At 41.8% G+C, this 12,060-nt stretch overlaps 1 protein-coding gene across 10 annotated transcripts in view; it reads right to left on the bottom strand.

Moving 5' to 3' along the window:
* NT5DC1 (5'-nucleotidase domain containing 1) overlaps positions 1 to 9,864 on the bottom strand; it is a 241,575-nt gene extending 231,711 nt beyond the window's left edge. For 7 of the 10 annotated variants that reach the window (XR_006279925.1, XR_006279928.1, XR_006279926.1 and 4 more), the window contains exons 1-4: positions 9,634 to 9,814; positions 6,086 to 6,177; positions 3,649 to 3,720; positions 262 to 365 (exon numbers count right to left, since the gene is read on the bottom strand). Coding sequence is in view for 5 of the 10 variants with exons in the window: in XM_043510862.1 (XP_043366797.1) it covers positions 262 to 365; positions 3,649 to 3,720; positions 6,086 to 6,177; positions 9,634 to 9,726 (361 nt within the window). In the remaining 5 variants the exon portion in view is untranslated. Of the gene's footprint in view, positions 1 to 258; positions 366 to 3,648; positions 3,721 to 6,085; positions 6,178 to 9,633 lie in introns of all 10 variants that reach the window. The other 3 variants (XM_038394162.2, XM_038394161.2, XM_038394164.2) reach the window with 2 other exon arrangements.
* Between the last annotated feature and the right edge of the window lie 2,196 nt (positions 9,865 to 12,060).

Here is a 12,060-nt window from a genome sequence, read left to right as displayed (position 1 = left end):
TCAAATGCAGCAAACAGCAGTCAATCTTAACAACTTCTGTTCATTGCTGATGTGGACTCAGTATGAACCTGAGAATTAAAGGTAAAAAACTACATATCTCTTTACCAATCCCCAAGACACCCAGTTCCCTACATTTTCCTAATTTAAAAACATTTTAAGTGTTTAAAGGAAAAACTACATAACAGCAGCAAGTATTGCAGTAGCCAAAACAGTTTCTAAGTTCATGAAGTCTAAGGTAAAGAAATTATTTATATTTACTCGAGCGAGAAACCATTCCACTGAACGTTTTAAAGTGTTTCCATTCCCTCCTGCCATAAATTTCCAAGATCTCTTCAGGAGTCATACTCTTCGTACCGTGGCTTGCCCTAATGGATGCATGGTGTGAAAAAGGTTAAAAATATTTAAAATCATTCACATTTTCTACAGTGCACATAAATGTGTAATAAATAATCAAATACTGAGCTAGGCCATGTGATTGATCCCTCTCCCATTTCTTGCCCACTCAGTAATCTGTTCTTGGGGAAAAGGGAGAGGTCTCTCTCAAATATCAGTCTTGATTCTCTCATGACCCAGAAGATACAGCATTTCTCTGATAAATCAATAGTGCCTTGCTGAAAATAAGATCACCAAATCTACTCTTTCATCTAAGGACATTTTCTTTAATGATACAAATGATTTTCCTCTGGTCTGACTAAAAGGAATAAGATCTGGGAAAATTTGTATGTTTCTGCCATTAACATCAATATCTTTTGCAGCAAGTAGTACGCCCCTCCAAACTGAGATCATAACCACTAGTCTTTTCCTTGTAAGGAAAAAGCACACTGAGCACTCCCGTAGGCCCTTGATCAAAAGGACCATCTCTTATATTAATTTCAAACATATATGGATATCTTCTATAATAGATCCAGTCACATTATTTTCAGGAGTGGAAAGAATCCATGTTCTGTGCCCCATTAACATATCTGGGGGAAAATATGTAATTTCTTCCTTCTGCAGTATGTCAGCATTTTTTTCTGGACTGTACTGTGTGATTAGCCATTGTGGACTCTAATCCATGATGAGCTAAGCACAGAAAGGTCCCTATATCCACGTAGAGTTCATTATAGGAGCACTGCTTCTTTTAAAGTCAGCTTCTGATCCTCATCAGTTGAACGTAAAAGGTTTATCCTGATTAGTTAGCTTATGAAAAACCTCAATTTTTCCCCATAGAGGCGCTAAGGTGCATTCAGAAAAATCACTTCTCTTTGTTGTGATCTCAAACACGTCAGTGTCTTTCCTAGCATCTCTTTCCATAGTGCCAGAAGAGTCATGCTCCCATATAACTAGGATCTAACAAATTCACGGTCCATTTTGGTCAATTTCATGGTCATAGGATTTTAAAAATCATAAATTCCATGAGTTCACATATTTAAATCTGAACTTTCAAGGTGTTGTAACTGTAGCGGTCCTGACCCAAAAGGGACATGGGCGATTGCAAGGGTATTACAGAAGGGTTGTGGTATTTCCATCCTTACTTCGGCTCTGCGGCTGACGGCAGCACTGTCCTCAGAACTGGACGGCCAGAGAGCGGCGACTGCCAGGCAGGTGTCCAGCTCTGAAGACAGCATCACTTTCAGCAGCAGCACAGAATGCTATGGTATGGCATGGTATGACATTGTTACCCTTACTTCTGCGCTGCTGCCTTCAAAGCTGGGCCCTCGGCCAGCAGCTGCCACTCTCCGGCTAGCCAGATCTGAAGGTAGCAGCACAGAAGTAAGGGTGGCATGGTATAGTATTGCCACCCATACTTCTGCACTGTTGCTGGCAGTGCTTCTTCAGAGCTGGGCACCTGGCCAGAAGCCGCCGCTTTCCAGTCACCCAGCTCTGAAGGTAGTGCAGAAGTAAGGGTAGCAGTTCCATGACCCCCTACAATAACCTTGCAAACTCCCTTCTCCTCCCCCTTCCCCCCACAATCCCCTTTTGAGTTGGGACAACCAGTTTCAGAAATGCTGGTCTTCCCTCTGAAATCTGTATGATATAGGGTAAAAGTACATAAAAGACCAGCTTTCGTGGGGGAGACCAGATTTCATGGTCCGTGATGCATTTTTCACAGCCGTGAATTTGCTAAGGCCCTACATATGACAGTCTTTTACAAATTTTCTTTGTCTTGACTTTTATATATTAGGCTAAAATCACTGCTTAATTTCCTCCCTTCACTTGTTTAGCGTACAACATACACTTCAGGCCCTGAATTATTTAGGCACAGTGGAGCAAAGAATATATCAATTATGAATGGTATGGAGAAAGAACAGGAAGTGTTATTTATCCCTTCACATAACACAAGAACTAGGGGGTCATTAAATTCATAGGTAGCAGGTTTAAAACAAACAAAAGGAAATACTTCACACAACACACAATCAACCTGTGGAATTCATTGTCAGGGGATATTGTAAAGGCCAAAAATATAACTGGGTTCAAAAAAGAATTAGGTAAGTTCATGGAGGATAGGTCCATCAATGGTATTAGCAAAGATGATCGGGGACACAACTCCATGCTTTGGATGTCCGTAAACCTCCAACTGCCTGAAGCTGGGACTAGAGGACAGTGGATGGATCACAAAATTGATCATTCTATTGATTCCTTCTGAAGCATCTGGCCACTGTCAGAAGACAGAATGCTGGGCTATATGGACCATTGGTCTGACCCAGTATGGCCGTTTTTATGTTCTTGTAGTATCTGTGTTAACTTTGAATTATCTGAATTTTGTTACTCTGTGTGTACGTGTGTGTGTGTGTGTGTGGGTGGGTGTGTGTAGAGAGAGAGAGCTTAACTTTATATAAGATGCCTTGTTTGTGGATATTCACCACACTTGTCAAATTTTCAATTAAAGTTATTCTTTGGTATTCTCACTGTTTACATAAATTATAAGTAGAGGAGGCAGAAATTTTGCAAATTTCAGAATTCTGAATTTGGAAAACAGTAGAGTTTTGCAACATTTTATTTTTTACCACCTCAAATTACAAACTTTCCTATGTCTTGTATAGCTAACAATGACAAATGGCTTTGTCCATCAGCTACCTAATGTTACTGTTTTTTAGACCCCAGTCCTGCAAAAGACATAAGCATGCACTTAACTTTGCACACTGTGATTAGTCTTATTGAGGTCAATGACAATATTTCAAGTGCATAAAGCTAAGTATAGGATCAGGGCTTATGAATACAGTGGCTTGACACATTAGGTGAACAAAGCAAAATTGGTTTCAATAACTGTACCCACTCTAAGGATTCTGTCTGGAAAAACAAGTAGTACATCAATTTCCACTGACAGCATCAACTAACACAGCATGAAAATCATGAAGGAGTACAGTAGCAAAAGCACTGAGCAGTTATTAAGAAAGAGAGAGATGTTCCAAACTAGCAACTAAAAGCAACTTTTATTGTGCCATTATTTATAAAATGGATGGGTCACCAAAAAGTTCCATACGTACATTTAAAACAGATTGTGCACAAAGTTACATATGTTGCACTTAGCTTCTAATGTAAAAAATAAATACATATGTGATTAGTGTTCTAAATATTTAATAATTGTCCCAATTATCAGATGCTGGCATTTAAAAAAAGTATGCAATCTTTTTTATCTGTCTAGTCATAAAAATTAATCAGTATTACCTCAAAATTGTTCCATCTCCAGCAAGCTTTAAAAAGTTTCCATCTTCCAGATCCAATGCCAACCCTTTACAGCTAAAATTCATTTTATTTAAAAGATGAAACAAGAAAAGTAATAATTAGATAAGAAATTATACCTGAGAGATAATGAAGCACATATCAGACAGTCCAAATGATATACAGTTATAACAAGTATGCAACTTTGCCACACAAAGAGAGGCCTTGATCTTCCAAACACTTCCATATGTTAATAACTTTATGTATGTAAGTAAACAATGAGGTGAAATCCTAGCCACACTGAAGTCAATAGCAAAACTCCCACTGATTTTACTGGGGCCAAGATTACTCTGAGTTCAATGAGATTATTATTCACATGAACAAACTTATTGTAAGTGTTTGGAGGATGAGGGCCTACATTTCTACATGCAGGGTGTGTGAATTTTAGCCAGCTTTTAATATTAAGGAAAAACAACATCTAATTGGTTAATATTAGGTAGCAACTTGAGCTCACTACTAGCTAAACTTGACAAATGAAGTCCTATCAACCCAAACATTACTGTTGTTTTACTGTAGTTCAACATAAAGCTGAAACTACAGTGCAACCTCTTATCTGAAATGTTTCAGACACATTTGGATAGAGGTTCACATAATTAGGACAAGAAACTGAGTAATGATTTACATTGTTCAGAGAAGCAAGGAATGGAAAACACCACCCATGATTCCAGTGAAAAGGGACAGTTAACTGCAGTCACACAGAATGAACCCTAGAATTTTTAGAGCTTAGCAGACAGAATGGTCTTATAGACTTTTTTTTTTAAACCAAACAGTCACATTTTCAACTTTATTATCAGATACCCAGAGTGATGACGGAATGATCCAGGTGAGGGAGGCAATGAGTTCAGAGCCTTGAATATGTAATGTATGTTAGCACTAACATAAGGTAACACACACACACACGACCCAGTCCTGATGGCTATACATGAGGTCGACCCCTGTGTCTACAAAAAGCTCCATTGACCTCAGCGTGGCTCCATGAAGGTTCAGGGGTCAGCCAGCACAGACCAGATTACATAACAGAGGCCTAGGCCCCAGATATCTTTATGCCTCAGATGACCTGTAATGCATGAGACATACCAGTCTGGTATAAATATAATTTCAACATATACTCTTCAAGCAGTATATTGGGGGCCCAACACACCCAGCCCTCTCTTATCCACAATATTGGTATATTCATATTGTGATGTTTCAGTATATGAAAGTAACTTGGGACTTGTTTTATCTAAAAAGTTGCCAAACTGTCAAATTAGGACCTCTCCTCAACTTCTGGGAAGAAAAACCTACTCCAAATATAGATGTCTCACTCCAAATGCTAACATTGTAGATGAATAAACCAAACAGAATTTTAGCTGAAATAGGATCATATTTTTAAAATCACATTGAAAACACTATCAAGGCTTTTAGGCCTCAAATGAAAACTACTGTATTCGCTATTGTTTTGATTCACTAACATGTGTATCAGTATTACACTGCATCTATCTTTGGAACTGGAATGGGTTTTAAATGGCAAATCTAGTGCCCAGAGACCAAGATTTTTATAGAAGTCAGTATGTTGCCTGTTCACTAATGAAAAATATTAGAGTGGAAGGAATTTATGACACGCACATGTGATGACATTGACAAAACAACTCATGCGCAGGGTTCTAGGATGCCAATATACTTGCTGCAAGACTCTGAGAAAGTCACTTAACCCCTTTGCAATTCAGTTTCCCTCCCCCACCATAAAATGAGGATAATGATATTTACCAACCTTTGTAAAATACTTTGGGATCTATGAATGCAAATCTATATGCAAGGGCTAGGGCAGTGGCTCCCAAACTTGTTCTGCCACTTGTGCAGGGAAAGCCCCTGGTGTGCCGGGCCGGTTTGTTTACCTACTGCGTCCGCAGGTTCAGCTGATCCAGCAGCTCCCATTGGCCGCTGGGAGCCGCGAAGTGGCGGCTAGCTCATCCCTCGGCCCGCGCCACTTCCAGCAGCTCCCATTGGCCTGGAGCAGCGACCCGCGGCCACCGGGAGCCGCGATTGGCCGAACCTGCGGGCACGGCAGGCAAACAAACCGTCCCGTCCCGCTAGGGGCTTTCCCTGCACAAGCGGTGGAACAAGTTTGGGAACCACTGGGCTAGGTATTTATTAGAGTTGGTTGAAGAATCTCAACATTTTCAAGAGTAGAGAATTCTAATTAAAAAAAAAAAAAATTGACAATTTCTTTTTTGAAAGCCTGAAATTAAGCAAATTTCAACCAGCTCTACTATTTATTATTTTGGAAGGCTGTTTCAATATAATTTGACTTTTTAAACTATGATTTAGGAATAAGACAAGTTATTTTTTCAGCTCCATAAAAACTGTGGCCTCAAGGAAGTAAGACATTTTTTAAAATACTTACCAAAAGTCCCAGCTTTCTGGAGTTACAGTCAGCAATTCTGTATCATAACCCTTCTCCGTTACCAGGTAGCGGGCAAAACTATCATATATAAGCTACAAATGAGAAAAATAATGAGAGAGAAAAAAAACATTATTATATCAAGTAAGAGAAACTGTCCTTACCCACACAAGTATCTCAATAAGTAAAATGGGCAGTTAACATAAGAAGAGCACAACTTATCCCTGTACAAATTGAATGTTAATTTTAATTAATTTCTAAATCATTGTGATTATGAGTCACAGCAACATTTTAAATACTGTTAGTTATTATTTCTGCATTTTGATGAAATTTCCAGAAATAAATAAATAAGCTTTATATCAAGCTCTATTAAGTACAACAGATTAAATTCTAACAATAGATCTTCCACAGAAAGTATTTACAGTTTTAGTCTGGCAAAAGTCAGAACACTGCAGAGCTGAATCTCTGTAAAGAACAGTTAGTGAAAGCTGTATGCTACATCTGTGTTATATGTATAGCAGTACATGGAAAAAAAAAAAAAAACAACTATCAACTAGTCATTCCCTAGAGCCAGAAAAGATTTAATTCAGATTAATCTTGTTGAGAGTGGAAGTAGGGCTGTTGAAAAGTTGCCATCTAAACTGTTCTTCAAAAGACAATTGGGTTTTCAATTAAATTATTTTTTTCCACAAAAAGTGTCTTCGCTCCATCGAAAACTTTGATATTTCATTGACAATTTCAGGTCCAAAATCCAAAAATGGCTGTTTATCATGGGAGCATAATGAACTGTACCTATCATAGCTGGCTTACCAGTAACAGCCAGAGTCATCATAAATATTAATTACTGAAAATCATCCTGCAACATTTTGTGGATGAAATAGGAACCAATGTAGACATTATACATGGAAGGAAGAAAGAAAAGAAAAGGGGACAGGGCATATGCAAGCTTTGCAACACATCTAGAGCGTAAACTTGCAACCAACTGGTATTTAGTGAAGAAACAAGAGTTGATGAAAAAGTTGGGGAAAGCATCCAGGATACCTGGGTGGGCGTATATTAGAAGCCAAGAGGTGACCATCCTACACTAAGAGAATGTTTATACTGCAAACTGAAGTCGAACTATGTTATGTCAACGTATAGCCATCGCAGTAATTATTGCAGTGGCTCATGTCCACGCTACCCTTCTGTCAGTACTGTGCATCCTCATAAGGAACGCTTCCAGTGATTTAAGGGGGACAACGTGGGGTCTGAGAATCTGAGCTTTCAGCTCCATGCACAGCTCTGTGCCAGAAGCCCGGCTGCCCCCCTGGTTCTTGGTTCCATGCCAGAGTATGGAAGACACCTGGGCTCCTGGCGGGGAGTGAGGAGCCCAGATGTAGGAGTCTGGGCAGCAGTCCTGCTGGGAGTGGGAAGCCAGGACCACAGTGGCAGCCTGGCTCTGAGTTAGGAGCCTGAGCAGGAGCCTGGCTGGGAGTGGGGATGTCAGAGCCGGGCGGCAGCCAGGCTGTACCTGAAGGCCCCACATGCTCTGAGATGACAGCCTGATCTGTGACCGGCTTTCCTGTCAATTTCCTGGATCTAGCATGGAGCTAGACAAGAATGAAATTGACAAGAATGACAGCCAATGGCTGATATAAGTAACCTGCAATGTCTGCTTCAACACTGCATCAGCCTAACTACACTCACACAACCCCTACACCTCTTGTGGAGGTGGAATTATTATGTCAGCATAGTAGGGCACTTATATCAATGGGAACAAGGCTGTAGTGTGTACACTGACATTATTAGGTTGACATAAGCTGCCTTACATCAACCTAACTCTGTAGTGTAGGCCAGGCCTAAATTTTACAATGAGTGTTTCCAGCACATATAATTCACCCTCAAAAAAATTGTGTTAATTGAGGCAATGTGAAACAGAGATGAAAATAAATAATTGCTTCTACCTACCCCTTCCAGTAAGCAAGCACAATCGATTCTGAAGCTAAAATCAGAAAGATGCCTCATGCTCATATGCTAAACCCCTAAGAATTCACCAGTATATAAGCAGATAAGTCACCAAAAAATATTAAAGGCCTGAATTTCAAAGATGCTAAGCTCTTAAACGCTCACTTCCTTCAGTGGGAGCAGACACTGCATTCAACACCTATAAAAATCAGGCCCTCAGAGTGTTATAGCTATAAGGGCAAAAAACAGCCAACATTTGTCTGAGGGCTTGTCTACACTTGAACTGCTGCAGCTGTAGCACTTCAATGTAGACACTACTTACGCTGACGGGAGGGGTTCTCCTGTTGCTGTAGTTAATCCACGTTCCTGACAGATGGTATGAATTCTTCTGTCACCCTAGCACTGTCTATACCAGGGGTTAAGTTGAAATAACTATGTCGCTTGGGGTGTGGATTTTTCATACCCCTGAACAACACAGCCAGGTTGACCTAACTTTTGAATGTAGACCAGGTTTCCATTCGCTTTGCTTGGGTAAAAATTTCCACTGAATTAGAACAGGGCAGGGCCTAAAATGGGTAGTTTTGTTTTAAGCTTCCAAGATGGAATAAATAATAGCATATAGACATATAGCAAATTTAATCTAAACAAAAAGAACAGGAGTACTTGTAGCACCTTAGAGACTAACAAATTTATCTGAGCATAAGATTTCATTCAAATAAATTTGTTAGTCTCTAAAGTGCCACAAGTACTCCTTTTCTTTTTGCAGATACAGACTAAAACAGCTGCTACTCTTAATCTAAACAAGATTGCAAACTACATCCCACCTATGGATGGGTCACTATTATGTTTTCAGAACCTATCAGGGATAAAATGCCCCCTGCTTCCTTCAAGTACTGGTAAATCATGACAGGTTTCAGAGTAGCAGCCGTGTTAGTCTGTATTCGCAAAAAGAAAAGGAGGACTTGCGGCACCTTAGAGACTAACAAATTTATTTGAGCATAAGCTTTCGTGAGCTACAGCTCACTTCATCGGATGCATCTCTAAGTTGCCACAACTCCTCCTTTTCTTTTTGGTAAATCATGGTATAATTTTGCCTAGCTGGTCACAATTTAAAATGCAGGGCTGCTTAACAGTGGATGTCTACAGGCCCCTGAACGTCCTGCCCGAAAGTAGCTCTGGATTGCAGCCACCTCTGGGCGGAAGGTGGCAGCTCAAAGTCCTACACCAGAATGCATGGGCGGGGCCTCGCTTCTCTGCCCCGGGCGTTGCTCAGAGGCGGGAGGAGGAGCGGCAGAGGTGGCAGCGACCCGCGCCTCTTCGAATGCGCCGCTGCAGCGAAGGCGGGGCTGGGCTCGGCTCCCGGGGAGGCGGCGGCCGCGGCAGCACAGCGAGGGACGCGGTAAACCCCAGCTACGGAAGTCAGAGCCCGGCCACGAACCCGGAGCGCTCCTGAGAGCCGGGCCACGGCTCTGCCTAGCGCTGCGGTGCCCGCGCTGGCCTGGAAGAGCCCCCAGGGCTTCCCCGGGCGCGGCGCTCGCAGCGGCCGGAGCAGCGACGCCTCGCGGGCGGGGAAGCCGCTCGGCTGGAGCCCGGCCCCCGCCACTCACCCGGGCGCTCTCGGGGAGGTTGTAGCGGCACAGCGTGTGGTCCAGATCGAAGCCGAGCGCGTCGCACCCGGCCAGGGAGAAGGGCCGGCTCATGGCGGCGGCTCCGGGCGCTCGCGAGGGGAAAGGAAAGTGGCGCTGCTGCGGCGGCTTCCTGCGGCAGCTGCTCTCTCCCTCGCGGCCGCCCCTTTCCCCGCCCCCTCGTCTTCTCTGTGGCCCTGACCACCTGCCGCTGGCCCTACTGGCTCAGACCAAAGGGCCGCCCAGCCCAGTCTCCTGGCGGCCGGCAGCGGCCAGTGTGCCAGGTGCCCCAGGTTTCAGAGCAGCAGCCGTGTGAGTCTGTATTCGCCAAAAGCAAAGGAGGACTTGGGGCACCTTAGAGACTGACAAAGGTAGTTGTCAGGTGCCCCAGAGGGGGTGAACCTAACAGGGAATGATCTAGTGAGCTCTCTCCTGCCATCCAGCTCCACCTTCCGGCAAACAGAGGCTGGGGACACCATTCCTTACCCATCCTGGCTAATAGCCATTAATGGACTTAGCCTCCAGGAATTTATCCAGTTCTCTTTTAAACCCTGTTATAGTCCTAGCCTTCACAGCCTCCCCAGGCAAGGAGTTCCACAGGTTGACTGTGCGCTGAGTGAAGAAGAACTTCCTTTTATTTGTTTGAAACCTGCTGCCCATTAATTTCATTTGGTGGCCCCTAGTTCTTATATTATGGGAACAAGTAAATAACTTCCTTATTCACTTTCTCCACACCACTCGTGATTTTATTTACCTCTATTATAACCCCCCCCCCCTTAGTTTCCTCTTTTCCAAGCTGAAAAGACCTAGCCTCTTTAATCTCCCCTTATATGGGATGCATTCCAAACACTTAATAATTTTGGTTACTCTTTTCTGAACCTTTTCTAATACCAGTATATCTTTTTTGAGATGAGGAGGCTACATCTGTGTGCAGTATTCAAGATGTGGGCATACCATGGATTTATATAAGGGCAATAAGATATTCTCCGACTTATTCTCTATCCCTTTTTTAATGATTCCTAACATCCCGTTTGCTTTTTTAACTGCCACAGCATATTGCATGGACGTCTTCAGAGAACTATCCACGATGACTCCAACATCTTTCTTCTGATTAGTTGTAGCTAAATTAGCTCCCAACATATTGTGTGTATATATAGTTGGGGTTATTTTTTCCAATGTACATTACTTTACATTTATCCACATTAAATTTCATTTGTCATTTTGTTGCCCAATCACTTAGTTTTGTGAGATCTGTTTGAAGTTCTTCACAGTCTTGGCAGTGTTTATGCTCATTTCTATTTACCTCACTAGGATTTGACTTCCACTTTTTAAAAGATGCCTTTTTATCTCTCACTGCTTCTTGTACATGGTTGTTAAGCCACGCAGCTTGAGGGGGCAATTGATGGGGGCTGTAGGAAGGGGTGTAAGGGCCCAGGCCCTAGTGAGACACTGGAGACCACTTGCCATAAGGTGAGGAATACTGTTGGGCTGGCCCTTCCTCCCCCTGCACTGTGCGGGAGAGTTTACTCCTTTCCGCCAACACCTGTGATGGTCCCAGTGCCCCCAGGAATAAAATATGTAGCCCTAGATAAGATGGCTCAGATATTTAAGTATGAAGTGTATAGTTATTAAGCACATGTTAATATCTAGAAGTGGAGGCACTGATGGCAATATTCTGGAATGATGGTTGAAGCATGAAGGGACATATGAATCTTTAATGCGTCTGGCACATAAATATCTTGCTATACTGGCTACAACAGTGCCATGCGAAAGCCTGTTCTCACTTTCATGGGACATTGTAAACAAGATGTGGACAGCATTATCTCCTGCAAATTTTAACCAAACTTGTTTGTCTGAGCAATTGGCTGAAGTAGGACTGAGTGGACGTGTAGGTTCTAAAGCTTTACATTGTTTTATTTTTGAATGGAGTTATTCTTGTACATAAGTCTAAATTTGTATACTTTCATTCTAAACAAATTGCACTACAGTACATGTATTAGGTGAATTGAAATATATTATTTTGTTTTTTACAGTATAAAGATTTGTAATAAAAAATAAATATAAAGTGAGCACTGTGCACTTTGTATTCGGTGTTGTAATTGAAATCAATATATTTGAAAATGTAAAAACATCCAAAAATATTTAAATAAATGGTATTCTATTACTGTTTAACAGTGCGATTAATCATAATTAACTATTTTAATTGTTCGATTAATGGCGATCAATTTTTTTAAATCACTTGACAGCCCTACGTAAAACCCTTTGTGAAATAGAATTTCTGTCCTCCTCATAGCTCTAAATGTTATGCATGTGAAAGAATGTTTGCAGGAATAAGGCCCAAATGAAGAGGTCTGAATGACCAGAAAACATTTTGTTGTTTTCAGTGGAAGATGATTGCAATGCCATGCA

Source organism: Dermochelys coriacea, chromosome 3, assembly GCF_009764565.3.
Source record: "Dermochelys coriacea isolate rDerCor1 chromosome 3, rDerCor1.pri.v4, whole genome shotgun sequence".
In the NCBI taxonomy this organism is placed as follows: domain Eukaryota; kingdom Metazoa; phylum Chordata; order Testudines; family Dermochelyidae; genus Dermochelys; species Dermochelys coriacea.
The sequence above is the reverse complement of the archived record's forward strand: the minus strand, read 5'-3'. Positions and strand labels throughout refer to the sequence as shown.